Raw genomic sequence first — 23522 nt, forward strand, 5'->3', positions numbered from 1 at the left:
TTCCTTCCTCTTGAGAGAACCACCTGACATTTGATACATTCTTGCTTGATCATCTTTCAAAGGTAATTGCCTTTGCACTAGTGTTGCTTCATCTCTCCCATCAGTTTCATGCCCTCCTGGCCCGGAATTTAAGTCAAGACCTGATCTAAACCACTGGGCACTGTTGTTATCTGACACTCCACCATTGCTACTACCATTTGGGAGGTTTACGACATAAGGCCTTGGATAATTAGACGGGATGGCAACTCCTGGACCCAATATTTGAGAGTTGACAGGAGGGAAACAAAGCCTGCCACTTGATGAAGAGTCCATGTATGGTGTTGAAGCACCTGAAAAATTTGTTGAGGCTAGAGGAAAACTAGTTCCAAAAGGAAACCCGGGATACTGATACGCTGTGGGCGGAAATGAAACTGCCGGAGAAGATAGCAAAACTGGGCCTCTAAACATTTCCGGTGTAAATGAGGAAACTCCGGATGTTGGACCCACCATCCTCTGCGGTCCATTGCTGGTAATAACTGGAAAAGGCTGATCACCTCGATCAGGCAAGACTTGAGGAATGCCCATTGCTGAATAATTGTTAGCAGCAGGAAACCAAGATGAGAAGCCAGCTGCCATATTATCACTATTCATTCTTATTCCAGAGATCATTGGCTGTGATGTCAAGCTACTTCGGGACTGTTGAGAAAAAGCAATAGATGACTCCACGTTCAACTCATCAACAGCGGGTCCATCGTTTAAATCAAAATCTCTACGACCACCAGAAGATAAGTTAGCCTGCTTAAAAGACGAGTCTACCTGACGATCACTGCTTATTGTGTAATTATTCATATCAGTTGAATCATCAAGTTTATTTAGATCAAGATCCAGCCCACCAGAGGAATTTGTGGGATTGGTAGATCTTTGGGAAGCCAGATCTTCAAGAACTCTCTCATCAGGTACATTTAGGTCAAAGTCTAAGAACATCTTCGTTTGCTTGCCAGCAGTTGTAGAGGCATCAGTCGAAGACACATTATTCAAGCCTAGTGGCACCACCTCCTGCACTTTTCTTGGCTCAGCTGGCCTGAAGGCACTAGTGGCAGCAGATCCTCTCCAGCCAACAGTTGCTTTGTTTCTCAATAAATCGTCACGAGGAACAAACGCACCCTTTGCAGCAGCAGCAACAGTAATGGATGCAGGAAGTCGACTGGGTTGTAAAGGAATAGGCGTCATAGACAAAGATCCAGAGAAACTATTTATATTCCCATTTCGTGTATCATCCCCATTGAAACCTTCATTTAGGTCAAATTCAACTCTGACTTCCATCTCTGACCTTGCTGAAACTGAAGGAACATCTTTGGCAACAGATGTACATTCCTCCGCTTCATCTCCATCAGCTCCACTCATTCTAGACCCATTTGGTCTCCGACTATCTTCTGCAATTTTAGGTGAGACTACTTGCTGATCCAACGCCGCACTGCACCGTTTATCTACTTCAATACTCTTTTGAGACGCCACTACATGCTCAACTTCACTGTTAGTTTCAGATGAGTCCAGACGAGCTGTCACACGATTGTTCTTCTTTATATCTGATTGGTCAATATGATTAACCCCCATATCATTGATTTTTTCAGTTACCAATCTATCAACGTATGCAGTCATCCCCCTGGAGAACCCAGAAGAGACTGGTATATCAGAACTCAACACTACCTGGGGTTTCTGCTCTTTCTTGTTCTCACCTACGACATCCAAAGGAGTAGTGGCAACAGCCAGAGAATCTACTTTAGGACATAAGTCGACAGCTTTACATTCAGCTGGCTCAGAGGTTTCCACCATTTCAGCTGTATCTGAAATGCGATTTGCCACTGATGTAATATCAGCCTTCTGGTCGTCAACAACCCCACAATCATTATCAGACACTTTTCTATCAACATTTGCAGTACCCATATCCTTGACAACCTCTGAAATATCTGATACACCTTCTCCCATTTTGTAAGATAGCTCAGAACTCAATATCACCTTTGGTTTCTCTTCTGTCCTACTATCACCAACAACGTTCGAGTGTGGTTGCTCAGCAGCCAAATAATCTGCATTTTGACTTCCCCCAATGGCTTTACATGCACTTACAATAGAGTTTCCTGTCCTCTTCGTTGTATCTGCCACTCTTTCTGTCTCTGATGTAAAATCAGTCTTTAGGTTACTAACTACACCACTATCACTATCATCAGACATGTTTTCTCCAACGGCTGTTGTGGGCAAAGCACTTGGAGCAACAACATCATCTGAATTTTCATTGCTCTCTAGGCACTGATCCACCAACCTTTGCAATTCTTCGATTTCTGAGTCGGAGTTCTCATCAAGATCTCCTGGCTTAGAATCATTCACATTCTCTAAAACCGCGAACTGCTCACCACTAGGTCCACTACTACTGACATGCTGCTCATTATCAATCATGGGATTCTTGGCAAATGGTTCAGCTTGATCGCGAGGTAAGCCATCCAAAGAATTTGTGATTCGTGGTGTATGGTTCTCTGCAATGGAGCTATCATTCATCTTGGAATCTGAAACCCTGGATACCGAGGGTGATGCGACAGGGGATTTGGACATTTCATCAGTAGCTACAGTAGCTAGAAGATTCATTCCAACATCATCCGCACCAGCCATAAATGCATTTGTCTCAGAGTCCCTGACACAACTTTCAATCAACGCATTCATTGAGCTATGTGATCCACAATGCCTTTTCCCAGTTTTAGCGTCATCTCCCAACGTGGGAGAAGTGGGTTTGGCAGTTCCTGCTACTTTACCAGAATCATTAACAGCCTTTCCATGCTCATCACCAGCATTAACAGAAGGGGAACCAGCAATCTCATCTGAAACTGTTGATAGATTTTTAAGATCATTGTTCTGCGAAGACTCGGTATTAGTATCAGGGCTAAAATTAGCTCGATATGTATCATTCATTTCTTTCATGTTTCGGTCAAACTGATCATACTTCTCTGAAGGAACAGGTGACGGAGCTCTGCTATTACCCACTGCAGGATCCTCAAAGGAACCTCCACTAACACTCTGTGCTGGACTACGGCCACGTTTAGGCAGCTTCACGATCAACTTGTTACTGCAACCTTCGGCCATCGGTACTTCACAAGTTTTTTCAGGTGCAGTTCTTTGTGATGAGAAACTCCTGCTCAGCCCAGTATTTCTTTGCTGCCCGTCATTAACAACAGCTACACCTGTTCCAGGTGATGGGGCTGATCTAGTTGAACTTGGAGATGTAGTTGCAGACTTCATGCTGTTCTCTGACGGTATTTTGACGGACACAGACTTAGACGGATGAAAATGTGATGATGAAGTCTTGGTTGCATCAGCGGATACACCTGAATGTCTACCTCCATGAGAGGCTTCAGAATGACGAGGTCTTCCAGGCCAAGATGCACCCTGATTGGATCCAGACTTTGCATCCATTTCTGCCTCAACACGTTTCTTCCATGTATCAACCAAGCTCCTTGCCTTTTTCCCAATTTCTGAATTCTTATGTGATCGCAAATGATTAACAGACTTTCCAATGTTACAAGTCTGGAGAGCATTGAGATTCACAGGTAGCTTATCAAGAGCACGAAGTAAGATCAAGAGAAAATCGTCCACTGATCTATCATTGTCTTTGGGACTGCTCGCATCCCCAGTTTTCCCTTTATGAATTTCCTGTAGCCACTCATCAAAAACAGGCAATCCCCTGAGCTGGACAAAACGACTGAGGCAATCAAACTTGTCTGTTGCCGCTACAACGCCTGCAAGAATTGATCGGCCAACCAAGTCTATCTTCTTCTCATTCCTCTCAGGCAGCATGAGCTGCACCAAACTCTCAACCCCTTCAGAGTCCACTAGCCCACCTTTTTCCGTAATTTTAGCAATTTCAGATTTCAAACTGCTTTCTGTTCTTAAGAAACCAGAAACACTATCATCAACCCGACTGGGACGTTCCCTTTTCACAGACTCGGAACCCTGATCAGCACGCTCTCTCTTCCTTCCCTTACCTTGCGAAGAAAAGGAGTTATTGTTCTGCATGCCATCAGAACCAGATTTCACTTGCGTTGTTTTCGGACTATTCATCCTAGGAGAACGACCACCCTGGAGTGTCGTATGCATCTCGGAACGAGTCTTACACAGTAACTTATCTACTTCTTGTTGCCGTTCCTGCAAAAGGAGAAAAAACGTGTCAGCTAATAATACCAAGGAAAAAATAGATTGAAATCAGAAAGAGAACAATAGGAAGTAATGTAAAATCTCTCACATCTATATAATTTTGATCAGTAAGCCACCAAATGCAATCGTTCATAACATCATAAACTCGCCAGCAAACAAAGGAAGAGATTCGAGATGGCAATCCAACGCCTTTAGGAAGAAAGGTAACTTTACAAGGATGGAGTAAGGAAGCAGCCGGTATCTCATCCTCGTGAAAAGAATAAAAGATTTCGTTAGGCTGAGCCTCCAAAAGGATGCCTTTGCCAAGCTTCAATTCAGCGGGTCTATAAAGCCAATTCACACGCAGCTTAAACTTGCCTTCCTCTTTCTCAGGAATAACCAAACGAATCAAACCAATGAAAGGTGGGCAATCCTGTGGTGGCTTAAAGAGTGCACAGTCACCAACACTAATTCTCCGTCCGTCCTGCATATACCCACCCAACATACAAAAACACACATCAGCCACACAACACACTCATCAATAAAACAATTAGCGAAAAAAACAATCAATTCCACAAATTTGAACCCTCATCGATTGAATTGGGCACAACAACAAAAGGCATAAAAAAAAAGAAAGAAAGGAGCAGCCTTTATGATTGGAATTACCTTAGAGAAGGAAGAGGAAGAGGAAAGAGAGAGAGAGACGAAGAACAAGACGAAGAAGCGTCGACGCTAGAAATTAGACGGGGAGGAGCTCTAAACATAAGCCGACGACGATGATTCTTCCTCTCAACAACATCACAAAGCCTCCCATGCATAGCCTTCTCTCATCTTCTTCTTCTCTTTCGAACAACAACATTTAAAAATTAACACACCAACTCTTCACAATTCTTCCTTCACCATCATCATCAATTGAGAAACCCTAATTCCGCTTACGAATTCGAAGAAGAAATCCTCTTTAGGGTTTTTTGTTTTGTTTGTATGAATAGCGCCTCAGAGAGATCCAACCAAACCGCGAAGATCCCACAAACGAGAAGACCGAAAAATCCGTAAAAGACCCCAAANCAAAAAAAAAAAAAAAAAAAAAACACAAATCGATCTTCTTCCAGAAATGTTTTTATCAAAATAATCCCCAAAAAAAAAAATTAAAAGAGAGAGAAACGGGGCAAAAGGGGAAACTTCTTTGGAAGGAGTCGGGCAGATCGGGCAGCTTTTTTATTTTATTTTTGTAATAAAAATTTGTTTGTTTCAGGTGTGACATGGAGAGAACAAAGAGAGAGATTGTTGTGGTTTAGGTTTTTTTTTAGCCTAGCTTCCCCTGTTAATAGCTCTTTTTTTTTTTTTTTGCTCAACCTCTACTATTTATTAACCAAGAGTTACATAACAATGTCCAAATCAACATTGGTTCTTAACCAGTTGGGCACAATAGAATAGAGTCTGGGATCATAAGACATAAAAGAAATAGATTCTCGCGCTATCCTATCAGCCGCTCTATTCGCCTCTCTCGGAGTGTACACAAAATTAATCTCCTCAAAATGATGCACTCTTCCCCGAATGTCTTGTAGACCTGGGGAGATACTTGGCCATTCTTCGTGTGTCTTCAGAATGTCTATGAGAGATTTGGCATCAGACTCGAAGATTACCTTCGTGTATCGGAGGTTGCTGATCATCGATACCGCCCATCTCATAGCTTCCAGTTCAGCCTCAAGGACAGTCTTCACCCTTGGTAATGCTCGAGCTCCTGACCAGATCATGTGACCTTGATCGTTACGAAGTATCCAACCAATGCCACAACTTTGTCCGTCTGCAGTCCAGGAAGCATCTGTGTTACATTTGACCCACTCCGAAGGTGTCCACTTTTGACTCATTTGACTCTCTCTCTCTTTCTCTATTTTGTTGTGCTAATTTCAGTGATTCTAGGCGTATTATATTATTTCAGTTTGGTTTTTAAGTTGATTAATTATTTATTCAGTTCATTTAAAATAGAAAATCTCGTTTTTTTAAAATCGGAACAGAATTAGGAAACAACATTATTACAGCATTACCAACAACAGCAACAACAAAAACTCTGTTTTTGGGTTTTAGTAGTGAATGAATACACAATTCTGAATTGACCCCGGTTCAATCCGGTCGAACGAATGTGCCTGCCCTACATAAACAATTTATAAGTCATTTATATATGTGATCTCTCTTGTCGTTACATTGTCCAGTGTCAAATCACTGTCTTCAAAGTACAACTGACCAAACTTTGTCTCTCTTGACATAGACATTAAACTTTTTACATAAGAAGAGACTCTCATATATTATTAGTTACACTAGTTTTTTAGTCACAGGGAAAAAACAATGACACATTGTCTTACAAGGTTGCAGAATCATTTCAAGATTTTGAGAAACCAGTTCCAAAGGTTCCACTTTCCAGCTTTAACCTGACAAGGAAAAAAAAAAAGAGAGAGAGATGAGATTACCACTTTTTATCAGAGCTAAACATTGTTTAGTTTTTAAACTGGTTTTACACTTTTTATCAGAGCTAAACTGGCTTTACAGCTAGCTAAACAGATCCATACTCCTCCTAATTAATCCTATCCGAAAGGTCGATAAGAAAGATAAGACAAGAAACTGAAACACACACAACGTATCTATCTATGTCTCCATTTATTGATTTGTTTCTTAAAAAGCATAGACACGTTGCATAAGATATACCATAGATATGGTTTCATGATGTAACTTATTATGTTTCGATTTCCGACACCCCGCTTTTACACAATTTATGTTAATGGAAACTCTTGTGACCGTATGGCTCTTGCCACATACAGATGCTTACAAGTTACAAGCCTTGTCACATGATGCATGAGTGAGTAACATATTCTATTTTTCATATGCAATGAGTTACTCAAAGTGCCTAGCAACATCGCACGAGTGATAGACCCGTACTTAAAAACATCATCACGAACAGAGAGAGCTACAATCACCAGAACACAAACAAGTTTTCTCTCCAATGCCTGAGCCATGATAATATATTAATTGCATTAATTTGACGCTAATAAGAGTGTTCCCATATGTTTTCTTCAATGCTTGGAACCATAAATGTAATGAATTGTAATTGATGCAAACAAAGAGTAAATAATTAACTTGCTAATCTAAGTTACAAAATGATCTGATCTGGAGGTTGAGTAAGTGAAGGTGTTTTACATAGTAAGCTAGTTATTTTTTCTCCATTTTAAGAGATTGCTTAATAGTCTTTGAACTGATTCATCACTCCTTGTTTTCCATTGGTTTCTATTTTTGGGTAAACAAACTATTTTTTACATGTTTTAGATCGGAAGTAAAATCACACAACTAGGTTCTGCTGTAATGTCCAACAACTTTATTGTTAGTGCAAATCCTATCCTACACACAAGAATCATGAGCAAACTGTGGGATAAAATTCAGACAGAACAAAAACATGAACCACCCTGCTAGATCAAGAATCAATTATACTGACGACAGATGAAGTCAGCGATACGGTGAAAGTTCTTAGATCAACAACACACAACAATATGGAAAAAAAACAAAACAATCAATCAAGTGTTAATCAAATTTAGTTTGTTCTTGAATTTTTTCGTTCATAATCCATTTATCAGATTCATGGCGAGTGACGGATTAAGAGATACCTAGAGTACGGAGCGATTAACCCGAGAAACGATGAAAGGGACGAGCTCAGTGGAAGAAAATTCCGATGAGAAACGGCTCGTGTCAGAACCACTCTGGAACCGGTGAGTGGGTGACCAATGAGTGACGATGGGGTTGAGGGGTCAAAATACCAAAACGCAGAGTTTCGTCTGAACATAGCGGCTCGTGTCAGAACCACTCTAGAACCGGTGAGTGTCCCAAAGGCAATGACCAATAAGTGACGATGGGGTTGAGGGGTCAAAATACCAAAACGCAGAGTTTCGTCTGAACATAATAAATCGTGCAAATTCCAATGGGTCGGAGAGGCGGTTAGAGCATAGTTGGGCCTAACACCGACCCAAACTAAGTGTACCTCTTTCTGTTTTTTTGGCTCTTTTTGAAAAAGCAACTTTGTTTTTTTCTTTGACGTGAAAGCAGCAGCTTTATGATAGGCTGATAAAGGATATTTTTTCATAAAGGATTGTAAAAGGAAAAAAAATATATAAGCGGACAAAGTTGAAAGATAAACAAAGCGACACTTATACATCACGTCATAATTTAGAAACAACAACTACATACATACATGATTACTTATTTATTTTTGAGCTGGTGAGATCGGAGTTACAACAACAACACAAACTTTTTGATTGGGTATGGGGAAACGAGAAAGACAGGAAGAGGCAGGGCTCGTAGATCTAAACCAACCATGAGCCGACTTTTTCTTTCTTCTTTCCCTCATCAAAATTTGTCATTCCTTAGAGCAAGTTGAATGGTGAAGTGTTAAAAAAGGATTTTAAACATGTTTTTAATTATAATAATTAGAAATAATGAAATTAAAAACATTTTAAAAAAACTGTAAAATGGTAAGTTCCAATGATAAGATTCTAATTTTGGGTTCTTAAATTTTAAAAACAAATAATTTATAAATTAAAATATGACAAGTACAATTTGATTGGTTAAAATTTATAAGCAATTTTAAAAACATAAATTATTGCATTTCATAAAATTTAAAGTTACATGAATTAAAAGTATATTAAAAAAATAACAAAAACGATTAATTATAATCTTGACTTGTGCCGAAATTTTGCCATATATTCTCAACCAAATCAGCTTTCAATCGTTGATGTCTTTTTCTATCACGAATATCATTTCGAGTGATCATCATATCGGCGAGGTTTGAAAGTTCCACAGAATATGTGGCATCCACTTGTGAAGTTCTGTCAGATTGTTCTTGTGAGAATTCTAACACATTAAACTCGGTGTATCCTGAGTATCCATCTCGTTCGTCTTCTACTATCATATTGTGCAGTATGATACACGCTCTCATTATCTTTCCAATTTTTGCCTTATCCCAAAAAAGAGCAGGGTTTCTGACTATGGCAAATCGAGCTTGCAATACTCCAAAAGCACGCTCGACATCTTTACATACAAATTTTTGATGTAAAGCAAATAAGGATGCTTTTTGATCTTGTGGAAGTGGAATAGATTTGACAAAAGTAGCCCATTCTGGATAAATACCATCTGTGAGATAGTAAGCCATATGATACTCGTGGCCGTTGACACTATATTTCACTTTAGTAGCTTGACCGTGTAATATATCATCAAAACAGGTGAGTGATCAAGAACATTGATATCGTTTAATGTACCTGGAGGTCCGAAAAACGCATGTNGTCTTGTTCTTGTCTTATTGCCTTATTGTATTCTTCCTCTTGTCTTCTTATTTTTCTTCCGAATACACACAATTNTCATATCCAGAGATCTTGTGAAGCTACAGCCTCTAAAACAATTGTTGGCTTTCCAGACCCACGTGTATATTGACCTTTCTATGCGGTCGGGAAATTCTTCCACTCCCAATGCATACAGTCGATGCTTCCTATCATCCCAGGAAATCCCCGAAACTCTCCAATATCAAGTAGTCGTTGCAAATCTTCCGGTGTGGGTCTCTTTAGATACTCATCTCCAAATAAATCATTGATTCCTTCAACAAAATGTTCCAAGCATGAAAGCGTCGTGCTTGGAGCAAGCCGGAGGTATTCGTCAACCGCATCAGCTGGACATCCATATGCCATTATACCAATTGCTGCTGTAATCTTTTGTAGTGTCGAGAGATCGAACCTTCCGGTAGCATCTCGCCTTTGTTGAAAGAATGGAAAGGCAGTGGAGAGTCGTTCAACAATACGCATGAACAATCCCATGTTCATTCTATAACAGCGTCGAAAAAATTGAGGAGAATATACGGGATCTTCACTAAAATAATCGTTCCATAACCGGATATGCTCTTCTTCACGTTTTCTTTCAATGTGGATTCTTTTTTCTTTGGATTGGTTGCTTCTTCAAGATCACCATGCTGATTAACTTGATTATCCAAAGCTTGATCGAAAGCATTATCAAAAGTATTATCAAAATATTCATCCATCATTTTTGAAAAACTAGGACGAGAAGAAGATGCCATCTTAGAATAAATAAGAAAAGGAAAATGTTTGTGGACTTGAGACTTTCGTGGAAGAAATAAAATAGAAATGTTTATGTGAAAGAAGATGTTTGAGATAACTTGGTATTCCTATCGAAGTGTTTATATAAGAAAATATGTCTCATGCTTGTGGTGTTTATTGTTTGCGAAGCATGTGGCTTACATTGTTTGCCAAACTTGTGGTGATCCTATCAAATTATATATCACATGCAATTTCTACTATACAAAGGTACAAATGCACATGAATCATAAAATTGAACTGTCACGCTCAACCCCCAATATGTGGTTCTGAATATCACACCATGTCATTGTCTTGTTCTTGTCTTATTGCCTTATTGTATTCTTCCTCTTGTCTTCTTATTTTTCTTCCGAATACACACAATTGAAAGGCAGCAAAACATAATGCGTATGAGAGAAACTTACTTGTGTATGGGTCTGAAACTAACTTGGTGAGGTCATCTCCAAGACAGCAAAAAACAAAGACTAGTTAACAGGTCTATCAAACACACATTCACCTGCAAAAACAAAAAAAAACAGCTTAAGATAACAGAAACTGGTTAAAGAAGAGGGCAAAGTGTGCAAAGCTCAAGCTATTTCTTATAACTTTTCCCGTATCAGTCGATCATGTGAAAGCAAGCTGCAAGAAAAAGATCACTATAACAGAAGTTTAGTTTCTTATAGAAGTTAAGAGCAAGAAAACTGATATCTCTACCTTGTCTACTTCCATGTGACTCACGAGGGAAGCCCACCAGGAGGAAGACCCGCCTTTCATAAATTTCAAGATCCGACTCATAGCAACAATAATGGAAAATAGAAAATGAAAAGAGAATCTATCTCATGATCTTACTTCAAGTAATCTTTAACAACAAACAAAGGCGACATTTGCATAATGTAGTTCCAAAACACACAATAAAAGGATTTGGAAAGACTCATGAACCTGAAACTGCTTTTTATGAATGTATTTACAGCCATGACAGATTTTGTTGAGCAATGCAGCAATCTCCTTGAGGAAATATGGATTAAGTATCGCCAAAACCAGATTCTTTACTATACCTTCGCAAACTTTTCGATCTTTGCTGCCACAGGTTCTGCAGATAGCATCCGGATTTGGTAGCCCTAGCCAAGAATCAGTCACTTGATTCGCTGATTCAACCGGTAAAACACACATCAAAGCTAAATTTCNATGCAATTTCTACTATACAAAGGTACAAATGCACATGAATCATAAAATTGAAATGTCACGCNTAAATCATTGAACCATCAACTCATCAAATTCTCAAGCTGCTAACAACGGTAAACACTAATTTTCCTAACATCAATACCCAATTGAAAGAACCCTAATTTTACTAATCAATTACCAAATCAGAATACTCTATTTTTCTAATATCTATTCTCAATTCAGACGATATCAAAGATCTACACTTCAAATCAAATATATGTGTACCCATAGGACAAGATTTGAGCGTCCTTGAACCACACTCAGAGATTTCAATAATTTTCAGGTTTGGTGTTTGAGTTTGAGGAACCATATATCAGCCGAAGTTGTCACCGGCGTCGCTTGGATGGTGATAACGCCGGATTAGAAACCCATTTCCGACTCATCCTTCTCTCAATTCAACAGACTCTCAATTCGATGGATTGAGGCTTGAGACAAAAATTCACCAATTATCGGCTCTAAAGAGATGAAAGAGAGAGGAGAAAAAATGTTCGGTCGATTTTTTTTTTCTTTTTCTTTTGTTAATTTCACCAACCAATGATAGACCGACACATATAAAATCCTAAAGGATTCTAAAAATGTTTAACTTAGAATCGATTTTAACGTTTATCATGTATTTTGATTTATTTTTAATCTTAAACATCTCTTAAAAACTCCTAAAAAACCACCGTTGAGTTTGCTCTTACTATAATTACTCGAGATTATACTATTACTACTATTTATAAAAATTAAGTAGACTCGGTTCATAAAAAAGTGCTGTAAGAAGAAAATAACACTATCAACGACAACGCGTGTAAAGAAGAAAAGTTACACTTTAGAACCCTATTTTTTAGCCATTGTCAAATTTTAATATTTCCAAACCATGTCATTGGTTTATTCTAAGGTAAGAAAAAAGAAATCTGAATGTACATATAACTTTAGATAATTACGAACATATCACATTCTTCACTAATTGCATTGCAACTCCAACAAACCATTTTATGAGCTCTAGTTAAGTACTTTCGAATTTCAACTATGAGTGGATCTAGAGGATTCGATTCTTGGTAAAGAGTAAAAATGGACTTTTATTCATCAAAAAAAAATACAAAGAGTAAAAATGGAATTTATCTAATTAACTTATATAGCCAATGTTTGAAGATTAAATATCGGGTGTATCATGCATGTGACTCTATTACTTATACACCCTACATCTCGCCCTCTCTATTCAACCACAAATATGGTAGATTTTTTTAATTTCTTCAACAATTTTTACTTTAATTTCTTTCAATTTTTTTTCTTAGAGTCAAAACAAATTCAGTTTTTTTGTTTGCAAATTTGTGATCTTCTTTGCATAAACGAGAATCATTAATAATATTAGCAATAAAAGTGAATCTGCATGCATGTCTTTATTCGAGTCTTATTTAACTATGAATCTGACGAAAAGGAACATCATTGGCGGAACTAAATGGAGATCAGAAGTGTTAAAAGAATAGAAAGAGTAGAGACCCAACGACATGACTATATATGAAAACCATCACACAAAAAAAATTGTTCTTCCTTACTGTCCTGTTGATATATCTTTTTGTTATCAATCATCGTGTTGTTGTTGTTGTTACTTGTTAGCCATTAAACTTAGGATGATATTGTAAATCTAATAAGGGGGGCAAAGTAGAGAGAAAGGCACATGAGAGAGTTGTGGTGTTGTTTTGTTGTAATTCTCCAAAGTACGCCAGAAAGCTTTTTTCTCTCATCCCATGTGCTTACTCTCCCCCAGTCCCCACTTTTCTATAAATTAATTTCCATTTCATTCATTTTTTATGGTCGGCTTTTAATTTTTTTATAACATTTTTAAAAAAAGTTCTATATCACACTTTTTATGCCGGTTTTGACTGGGTTCACACTTCAGAGTTACAATAATAAGCCAATAATACTCCCAATTCATCGGACTACAATAATACAGTCGACATTTTTGTTTAACTATTTTGTTTTACAACAGTAGAACTTCGAAACAAATTAAAACCATACCTTATCGAATTTTTGGTTAACATCAAACCATGATGGCTGATAGTTAAAGACAAAAGTAAAAGTCCTTAACACAATAATACAAAAAGTTTTCAGAATATTGCGTCATTATCAACTCGACACCCAACTTGTGAGTCTCCAATCTCAATGATTATGTGGTCATTATCGGTATTTTCATATAAAAATACTATGAAAACTACTCCCTCTCACAAATGTTGAGTGGCTCACAGATTTGATCACTAGCTAATCAGTGGTTTAGTCCTACTACTATCATGTTTCAAGCCGGATCCTTCATCACGTGCAAAAATTCCTTCAAAAACAAATTAGCTGGCTAACCATCAATTATTTACAATTTTTTCGTATCCACGTGTCGGATATTTCAAACTTTTTAATCATGTGTGTATTTGTATTTAATAATATAGGATGACTGACGTAAATTATAAATAACGTATAATGCATAACTCGTTTCAAAGTTCTGTTTGCGTTAAGGGCATCGTTAATGGGAGAACTTTTTTTTGTGTTCTTAAATTAAATATATAGTAAAAATAATGTTAGATTTAAGATCATAGGTAAAAAAAATGAGAAAACTAATTATGGTGTTTTTACNCTCTCTGTCCTCTTCTGGATTATCTCTTTCACATTTCAACTTCCCTCTTCTAGTTTTTTTTTTGTGTAATTTTCATATCCTGCAACTTCCAGTGATAAGACCTTTTTTTGTAATTCACAAGGTCTGAAAGAGATGTAATCTTTCCATTGCTTGAAGTTTTTGAACAATGTTTTCAAACTAAGTGGTTGGTACAATCGAAGTCATAAAACAATTAACTTTTTGAGTAATGTGAAATTCACATGATAGTTATGGCCTAAGAATGAACCATTGATCTTCGGATCGGACCCAAATCAAATGCAAGAATTATATAGAGGGTCAAAGAAATCAAGAAATATATGACATTTTGATTTCGAGTTCTTAAAGAAGAAAATGGCACAAAAAGAAAAGTAAAAAACGAGTTCGAGAATCAAGAGGGAAACAAAAAGAAAGCAAGAAGATGCTCACTATGTGAAACTCTCCAAAAAACCCATTTTATAATCATTCGATGATAGCCTGAATAACTCCCGCACCAACAGTCTTACCTCCTTCTCTGATAGCAAACCTCATACCTTGTTCACAAGCAACCGGCACAATAAGCTCAACAACAATCTTGACTCGATCACCGGGCATAACCATCTTCGACTCCTCGTCTTTGTCGTTCATAATCTTTGTCACTTTACCCGTAACATCAGTCGTCCTCATGTAGAACTGAGGCCTGTAACCTGCAAAGAACGGAGAATGCCTCCCACCTTCTTCTTTCTTCAACACATACACAATCGCTTCAAACTTGGTATGTGGAGTAATGGATCCAGGCTTAGCTAAAACCATACCTCTCTGAATATCAGCTTTCTGAATACCCCTAAGCAACAACCCTACATTGTCACCAGCTAAAGCCTCATCAAGAATCTTCTGAAACATTTCGACCCCAGTGACAGTGTAGTTCCTAGTCTCCCTCAAACCCACTAAATCTACAGTCTCTCCTACCTTAACCGTACCTCTCTCAACACGCCCTGTAGCCACGGTACCACGTCCGGTGATAGAGAACACATCTTCAACAGCTAACAAGAAAGGCAACTCAGTTTGTCTCTGAGGGATTGGGATGTAACTATCAACAAAATCCATAAGTTCGTAAATCTTATCTACCCATTTGTTATCACCTCTCTTCACATTAGGATTCTGAGTGAGTGTCTCTACAGCTAACAAAGCAGAGCCAGATACAATCGGAATATCATCACCGTTAAATTCATAAGACGAGAGAAGTTCACGAACCTCAAGCTCAACGAGCTCTAGCTACTCCGCATCATCTACTTGATCCTCTTTGTTAAGGAACACAACCATATCAGGAACACCAACCTGCTTAGCCAAAAGGATATGCTCTTTAGTCTGAGGCATAGGACCATCAGCGCCGGAGACAACGAGGATAGCTGCGTCCATCTGAGTAGTAGTAGTAGTGGTCAAGGAGTAAGAAGGGAGGAAATAGGAAGAGAGGGTTAGGGTTTTGAGCTTACGAGAGGTGGAAATGGCGGAAACAGGTGCGGGGTAAAGAGAAGGAGAAGGAGAAGAGTAGGAACAGAGGAGTCTAGAGGAAGAAGAAGAGCAAGCGGTTGGAGCCGATATCGCCATGGAAGACGGATTTGGAGGAGAAATCGAGAATCCTAGGGTTTTGATTGGGGGAGACGAAGAAGAAGAAGATTTGGGGATAGAGTGAGGTTTGTATAGATTTCGACAAAGGCTCAGCTTGAATTTGTGAGATTTTCAATTGCCGGAAAACTGACCTTTGACGGTGAAGGGAAGAAATGAAAATTTTTCTTTCTTTCCAAAACATCTCGACCAATGACGTGAAGCCATGACACATGAGAACTAGGATTGGATCAGTTCTCATTTAAGATCAGAAAATTTGATCTAAGCCCACTATTCACTTTTTTATTGATTTTTTTGGGTTTAGAACACACCATGTATTCCTCCGTTAATGATGGCCTTAAGGTTTAGCATGGAGAATGTGTGTATGACCTTTAAGAAGATTTGAAGAGATCCATTCAACAAAACATGCATGATATTTTGAATATAGTACTATATTGTTTTTAAAAGACTTTTGAATAATCTTTAGAGGATATTTCATTATTTTGGGTCGAAACAGGTAACCGTACGTGTTGCAACATTTGCAACTGTCCATCTATAATGTGAAAAGTATCAAATTAATTTAACATGACTGTTTAAAATTAAATTCGGAAGAAAAAAAAAAGATGGAAAAATATTGGGAATTGTCGGCAAAAGATAAAATTGAAGAAGGTGAAATTAGGTCAAAAAATAGTTATATGTACAATAGTTATTACCGAAACTATAATAAATTTGAAAACGATGCATCACTGGTTTTGACAAAAACGTCGAATTAGAACAAACATGACTCAAACGTATAGAAGAATCAAAATATACGCATCTACTATCCGAATAGTAAACTTAATAGCTTTGTTTATCTTACTGCAAATCTTATCTTAAGAAGTTTGGTGACGGGATTAAATCTTGAGAGACCTATCTAATCAGCCCACTAGAATAATAATATAATATTGTCCCACTAAATTCGATAACAAATCATCTTTTAACGTTAAAGCATCTTTTTTTATAAATTGTTTCATTAGATTGTTTTATATATGGATCACGGGACTACAAGAAATAAAAAGTGGACGTGACATTTATATTTTCTGTTTTTTGTTTGCTCCGTTATCTCTAGTTTTATGCGTATGTTATACGATTTGACAATACCATATTAAAAGTATATAATAAGGTTCTCTTCTCCTATAGAAGAATAACATCCGTGTCAATACAAATCACAAGGAAATTATTTTATCTAATACACTTCAGTTTTATCTCAACAGTGTATGTTAGATATTTACCTTTTTAATGGAAGAATTTTCAGATTACACATTCAACCTTGTGAAACTTCTTTGTTTTGTAACTTGAAAAAAGAAAAAAAGTGTATACAATAGGAGTTTTGGAAGTCAAGCTGTTAAAAGGAAAAATCCCTAAACAACCGTGTTTGATAAGTCGTATAATACAAAGTAAGAAAGTTGTTAATCCATTTTAGCTGCAATTAACCCGACAATTAGAAATGTGCTCTTTTTTTTTGAAAAAGTGAAGCAAGAACAAAATTCAACGAAAGAATTATTGAAAGTTTTTACTTATTTGACAAATCTCACTTTTCGTGTTTTGTTTTATAGGTTTAAAAAAAACTTTACTTAACGAGGAAAAAAAAAAGACAAAATGACTTTACAAAAAATGCAAATAAATAGCTTTAAAGGAAGAAAAGATTCCTCTCGTCTCTTCCTTTGTTCACATCCCTTTCGTCTTTATTTATTTTTTTCCTTTTCTTCTCTTTTATTAATTAATCATTTATTACTGCTCCTCCCTCCCTCAATTCTTTCAAAAACTATACTCCTACATAATTTTTAATTTATACTATACAGCAAAAAAACAAAACTCATACGGCGCTATTTTCAGCACCGCTATTTCTAATTGATTCCTTGCGTCTAATTCAAAATCCATGATTACTATTATTGACCACCTAAAAAAAATAAAGAAAAATAAATCTATACTCTTTGAAATTCTATACAATGTAGACAAAAGGAATATTATAAAAAAAAAAAATCTGTATCCATTAGGTGTCTATAACTTAATTACCAAATCAAGAACAGCGTTGAAAATAAATTGTTCATTAAAAGAAGGATCCCTTTATATTTGCTAACAACAATATTTGTTGTCCCATTACATTCATAAATTTTTTTGACTCCAACAATTAATACGGTAGTACAGTAGTATTTTGTATCAGACCTCGAGTTTTGTAGAGAAATTAAATAAAGTTGTTACTTTCCATTTTTTTCACCTTCCCTCTCTCTCTCTCTCTCTCTCTCTCTCTCTTCCTTCCTTCTTTCTCTGTGTAGCTTTACCTTTTGTACCTAAACCTCTCTCTCTCTCTCACACACTCTCTCGCTTGGTTGCTGTTTCCTGTTGTTACTCTCTTTATTTCTTCTTCGTTCGTCTTCTTCTTCCTCTCTCTCTTTCCCAGAAGCTGCCACTGATGTGAGTTTCTCTATCTCCCTTCCGATTTGTCAATTTTTTTTTTCTCTTTTTTTTTTTTTTTGGCACTGATTTGTGCTTAGCTTACACATTGCAGCTAGATTCCCCGATCTGTGGGGAGAGAACTTTTCTCTTACTCTGTGTTCATTGTTTATTGCAGAGATAGAGAGAGAAAGAGAGAGGTTAAGAGAGAAACATGGCAGGGGGTGGAGCTCCAGCACCCAAAGCAGATGAACCTCAACCTCATCCTCCTAAAGATCAACTTCCCAACATTTCTTACTGCATCACCAGTCCTCCCCCTTGGCGTAAGCTTCCCTCTTCTCTCTTCTCCCCCCCCCCCTTCTTCTAGATTCCAAGTTTAAAAAGCTTCTTCTTTATCGGTGGGGGGTTTTTTTTTGTCACTTTATTCGGCGTTCTTCTTTTGAACAATGTCTCGACGACGACCTTTAAGACTACAAACTCTTGTTTTACTTGTTCGATTCTCGTTAGATTTGTCTTTTTCTTCTTCTTCTTCACTGTTCTTAGTCTTACCTAATCTGTTGCTAAATTTGTGGGGTTTGTCTTCTTTTATTATCATTCTCTGGGTAATGTTGGAATGATAACGAGTTACTATTTAATCTCTTCCATATGTTCATTCACACATCTAGACTTGGTGGATTAATCGGTTTAAACCCCAAATCCAGACACTGTGTTGCAATGAGTTGGTTTTGGTATTCGTTAGTTTCCATTAATACTTAACTTATCTTCTTCATGTTTGTGTTTCAGCTGAAGCTATTCTTCTCGGATTTCAACATTACCTTGTGATGCTTGGCACAACAGTGCTCATACCTACTGCTCTTGTTCCCCAGATGGGAGGTGGATACGTAAGTCCTCCACAGCGTTTACTTATAAAATTATAATAACGAGCAAGGCAAATCAATTGGTGTCACTGATTGTAAATGATTTTTGCTTTGATTTTGATTTTTCTGTAATTTTCAGGAAGAGAAGGCAAAGGTGATCCAGACTATTCTCTTTGTTGCTGGAATCAACACACTGCTCCAAACGCTGTTCGGGACTAGGTTGCCTGCTGTTATTGGAGCTTCCTACACCTTTGTACCGACAACAATTTCCATCATCCTCTCTGGCAGATTCAGTGATACCTCTAATCCTATTGAGGTATGATTTTATGACTTCCTCTTTATTTTATAATGTTTGATTTCATCATCTCTATGACCCTTTCTTGGTGCTATATATTATAACAACAAAGAATATGTTTTGCTTTCTTTAGAGATTTGAGAGGATAATGCGGGCAACCCAAGGCGCCTTGATTGTTGCTTCTACCCTGCAGATGATTCTTGGTTTCAGTGGTCTCTGGCGTAATGTTGTTAGGTTAGTCTGAACAAAAATATGGTCTTAGATGTCACAGCATTAGCTTTCTCAGACTTGTCTTCAGCATTACATTAACGACGAGGCGATGCTAATTTCTTTTGTATATCATTTACAGGTTCTTAAGTCCTATTTCAGCTGTTCCCCTGGTGGGTCTCGTTGGTTTTGGGCTGTATGAGTTTGGTTTCCCGGGGGTAAGTCTACTCTAAATACACTGAAACACAAAACAGTTTTAATGAGCCAGACCAGAAACTCTTAATTTCTTCGGTTGTTAATATCCCTTTTTACATTTCAGGTTGCTAAATGCATAGAGATTGGACTGCCTGAGCTTCTTATTCTAGTATTCGTTTCACAGGTAACTCACTAACAGATTAAACCTGTCTAACTCCCAAAATCAAAAGCTATAATTATTACGGTTACCTGATTTCATGTGTTCATGTTTCCTGTTGCAGTACCTGCCTCATGTGATCAAATCAGGGAAAAATGTGTTTGACCGATTTGCTGTGATATTCGCGGTGGTGATTGTGTGGATCTATGCTCATCTTCTTACAGTTGGTGGGGCTTACAATGGTGCTGCACCAACTACACAAACAAGTTGCAGGACAGATCGTGCTGGAATCATAGGTGCTGCCCCATGGTAAGTGATTACTAATGACATTTCCACTAGAATTTTGCAGTTTAAGCAGAACAAAAGAGCATCAAGAAATAGAGTATCAAAAGATAAATGTGATTCATAATTGTGATCTCATTGGATTCGTTGATTTTTAAAACTCAGGATAAGAGTTCCATGGCCTTTCCAGTGGGGTGCCCCGTCGTTTGATGCTGGAGAAGCTTTTGCAATGATGATGGCTTCTTTTGTTGCTCTAGTTGAGGTCTGTGATTATCTTCTTCATGTTTTAATCTTTCGAAATACAATGATTGTGCTCTGTTATTCTGTTCATTCATTCTTGTTTCTTGTTTCTTCTGTGTCTGGCTGAACTTTAAAGTCAACCGGTGCTTTTGTCTCTGTCTCGAGATACGCAAGTGCAACGATGTTACCACCATCTATTCTCAGCCGCGGTGTTGGCTGGCAGGTAACTCAGCTACATTTTGAAGTTATGATGTTGCTGAATCTATGTTGATCGAATTCTGAAGTGTTTATGCTATGTTTTGTGGAACAGGGAGTTGCGATTCTAATATCAGGGTTGTTTGGTACTGGAGCTGGTTCCTCTGTCTCTGTGTAAGCATCTCAGAGATGATAAATGATCTGATATTATTAATTTCTCTAGATATTTTGGTATGAAAGTTGGTTTTCTCCCTCTTTCCTGCAGAGAAAATGCGGGGTTATTGGCCTTGACTCGAGTTGGCAGTCGAAGGGTTGTCCAGATAGCTGCAGGCTTCATGATATTCTTCTCTATTCTTGGTTAGCTGCAAATCTATATCAACAAATGAAAGAACAATCTTTTGCTTGAAATCTATTCTGTACTGATGATCCATCATATGCTAATGCAGGAAAATTTGGAGCTGTGTTTGCTTCAATTCCCGCACCCATCATTGCTGCTTTATACTGTCTCTTCTTTGCGTACGTGGGAGCTGGAGGTTTGAGTTTCCTTCAGTTCTGCAACTTAAACAGCTTCAGGACCAAGTTCATCTTAGGCTTCTCTGTCTTCCTTGGCTTGTCCATCCCTCAATATTTCAATGAGTACACCGCAATCAAAGGATATGGTCCAGTCCACACTGGGGCTCGTTGGGTATGTAGTAACCAATTCACTGTTCTCTTTCCATTGAAATTGGTTTTTGGTAGAATAATCCACAAATGCCTAAAACTCCACCCATCTTTTGATCCAATAGCAAAGAATTGAGTTTAGCTTGGCCTGAGCTAATGAAACTCTTATTCTCTTTACATATTTGGCAGTTCAACGATATGGTGAATGTTCCGTTCTCCTCAGAGCCTTTTGTTGCTGGAAGCGTCGCCTTCTTCTTGGACAACACATTGCACAAGAAAGACTCTTCGATAAGGAAAGACCGAGGAAAGCACTGGTGGGACAAGTTTAGATCTTTCAAAGGTGACACAAGAAGTGAAGAGTTCTACTCTCTTCCTTTTAATCTCAACAAGTATTTCCCATCTGTCTGAAAGGGGAAGAAGAGAAGAGCAAAGATATAACTGGAAACAAAAGTGGTGAAAACTCAAGAGTTTCACCATTTTTGCCTTGAGTTTTTAAGCCTCTGTGTCTCGGTTCTTTTTACAACTTTGGAAACTTTAAATATCTCTCACATTTCTAGTCTTATTTACAAGAATGATGATGAATCTTAAGAGCATTGTTGTTTACTCTCTCTCTAATTGTCTTTGTAAATCCGAGGGAACACTACTTTGTGATTTTGATTAGTTTCTAAACAAATTTTTAGCTGAATTTTGCTAAACGTCTTGATTTTAAAGTTTAACTAAGATAATTGATTGATTATGTCGAAACTTTAAATAAAATTTGGTGAATAATTTATGAGCACAAGATTAAGATAATAGGGCGACCTTTCACTCTTGCGTGAGGTGCTTGTTCTCTGTTAAATAAAATATAGAGGCATTAAGGCAACTTTTGTATGTTATCTTAATTAGTGGACAAGCAAAAGGTTAAGATTACTTTGTTTTGTAAGGCTGATCGATTAACACAGTAATTAATTAGAAATGTTCAATAATTAAAGTTTAATACGACACAGGCTTTCAGGAGATCGAGATAAAGTGTACAGTAAGCATGTGAATAGGGTTGATTGCACGAGGGGAATATTATTACTTCATTTTTGGTTGTCATTTTCGTTATTTTAATTTCCACAAAAAGATCATCATTGCCTTTAAAAAAAAAGATTTATAAAAAGTTTGTTTTTTTTAGTTGACAAAACAAAATTGTTTATTTTTGTTGTTCCGCAAACTATTTATCTTTTTTTCGTATTGAATTCGCATTTCTGAATTATATAACTATTATTACTAATTTAAGTAGTAGATTTAATTATCTTTTATTAAACGCCATGTCTACTGTGAATATTATTATATACACTTATCTAAATTCAATATTTTTTTATGGCAGCAATTCAAATGTTTTTTTTTTATTGAAAATTGAGTTGTAGTAATCGAAAAAAAACCTTAACTTATGTGGTTAAAACGTTTAAAACAATTGTATAGATAAGAATCTTAGAATAATTTGGTTATAAATTATAAACAGCAGCCAAATTTGTTTTCTACAACGTTAGTTGTAGAAATTATTTTAACAAAATTAAAACTAGGATAAAAAAACAGAATATAATAAAGAAGGAAATTAAAATTTGGTGAAAGTATTTTCTAAAATAGTGGTCCAGTAGTAGTTACTAGTTGATATATATATATATACTCTTTAACTTTTGAGATGCATGTAGTAGAGTGATTATCTTACAAAAGTTAGTGATTAACTTCTTCTGTTCTGACTTGTGAATTAGTAATTTACTCTGCATAGGTTGAACTGAGCTAAGCTAAGTGATATTACTATTACTAGCAAACTAGCATATACAAGAATTAAAATGGTTAATAGATTCGTAGTATCAAAGGCTTTACAGATTTAATTAAAAAGCTTACTTGGAATCTACTTTTTCTTGAAAGATTCCAGCCAAGCAAAACACTTGGGGGGCTCTGTACGGACAGTCCAAGACATAATAATCAATTGAGCAATTAATTACGATCATATTATTCTATACCTCTCTACTTAGAGACTCTTTCTAATAATAACTAGAATTTGAACCCGCGCACGTGCGGGATTTTAATTTAAAATATTTTTTATCAATATAAATTTTTGAGCTCAAATATATTTATTGAAATTTTTGAGTATAAATCTATATAAACACTAAACTTATTTTACTAATTAACATACCCCCATATATATTATTGAAGATATTGTTTATTTGTTATATTTATTTGCGAGGGATTTTAGTTTAAATTTTTTAGGAATAAAAATCATTGAATATAAATATAATTAGTCATTTAAAGTTTAAAAGATAAATCCAAATAAAAG

The 23522-nt window shown here is 36.9% G+C and overlaps 3 protein-coding genes, 1 long non-coding RNA gene and 1 pseudogene across 4 annotated transcripts in view; 1 reads left to right on the forward strand and 4 right to left on the reverse strand.

The window, feature by feature from the left end:
• Positions 1 to 5227, reverse strand: part of LOC104762422 (dentin sialophosphoprotein-like) — a 10444-nt gene extending 5217 nt beyond the window's left edge. The window contains exons 1-3 of the mRNA XM_010485698.2: positions 4822 to 5227; positions 4265 to 4639; positions 759 to 4167 (exon numbers count right to left, since the gene is read on the reverse strand). Of these exons, the coding sequence (XP_010484000.1) occupies positions 759 to 4167; positions 4265 to 4309 (3454 nt within the window). The 5' untranslated portion in view covers positions 4310 to 4639; positions 4822 to 5227. The remainder of the gene's footprint in view (positions 1 to 758; positions 4168 to 4264; positions 4640 to 4821) is intronic.
• Positions 6306 to 8090, reverse strand: LOC104762423. The gene is made up of 2 exons (XR_763490.2): positions 7806 to 8090; positions 6306 to 6581 (listed from the first exon to the last, which is right to left on the reverse strand). It is a non-coding gene; the product is annotated as an uncharacterized LOC104762423 (long non-coding RNA).
• On the reverse strand, positions 8858 to 9998 carry LOC104763640. The gene is made up of 2 exons (XM_010486989.1): positions 9665 to 9998; positions 8858 to 9222 (listed from the first exon to the last, which is right to left on the reverse strand). The coding sequence occupies exons 1-2, from the start codon at positions 9996 to 9998 to the stop codon at positions 8858 to 8860; spliced, it is 699 nt and encodes a 232-aa protein (XP_010485291.1).
• LOC104762424 lies at positions 14379 to 15714 on the reverse strand (annotated as a pseudogene).
• Positions 17977 to 21902, forward strand: LOC104762425 (nucleobase-ascorbate transporter 6). Its single transcript, XM_010485700.2, has 14 exons — positions 17977 to 18150; positions 18308 to 18452; positions 18913 to 19010; positions 19126 to 19302; positions 19415 to 19515; positions 19631 to 19706; positions 19808 to 19867; positions 19965 to 20149; positions 20288 to 20384; positions 20499 to 20585; positions 20673 to 20731; positions 20823 to 20914; positions 21004 to 21242; positions 21407 to 21902. Exons 2-14 carry the CDS (start codon positions 18344 to 18346, stop codon positions 21623 to 21625), a joined length of 1599 nt encoding a protein of 532 aa, XP_010484002.1. The 5' UTR covers positions 17977 to 18150; positions 18308 to 18343; the 3' UTR covers positions 21626 to 21902.

The sequence above is a fragment of the Camelina sativa genome, chromosome 18, assembly GCF_000633955.1.
Source record: "Camelina sativa cultivar DH55 chromosome 18, Cs, whole genome shotgun sequence".
NCBI classification, from domain to species: Eukaryota; Viridiplantae; Streptophyta; class Magnoliopsida; order Brassicales; family Brassicaceae; genus Camelina; species Camelina sativa.

Bases quoted from the DNA above. Each gene is read 5' to 3' on its own strand.
- LOC104763640 (XM_010486989.1), bottom strand. From the start codon at position 9,998: ATGGGATTGTTCATGCGTATTGTTGAACGACTCTCCACTGCCTTTCCA. The intron at 9,223-9,664 runs GTATGCATTGGG...TTGTATGTAAAG, and splicing joins GATGATAGGAAGCATCGACT to ATGTCGAGCGTGCTTTTGGA.
- LOC104762425 (XM_010485700.2), top strand. From the start codon at position 18,344: ATGGCAGGGGGTGGAGCTCCAGCACCCAAAGCAGATGAACCTCAACCT. The intron at 20,586-20,672 runs GTAACTCAGCTA...TTTGTGGAACAG, and splicing joins GCCGCGGTGTTGGCTGGCAG to GGAGTTGCGATTCTAATATC. The intron at 20,732-20,822 runs GTAAGCATCTCA...TCTTTCCTGCAG, and splicing joins GCTGGTTCCTCTGTCTCTGT to AGAAAATGCGGGGTTATTGG.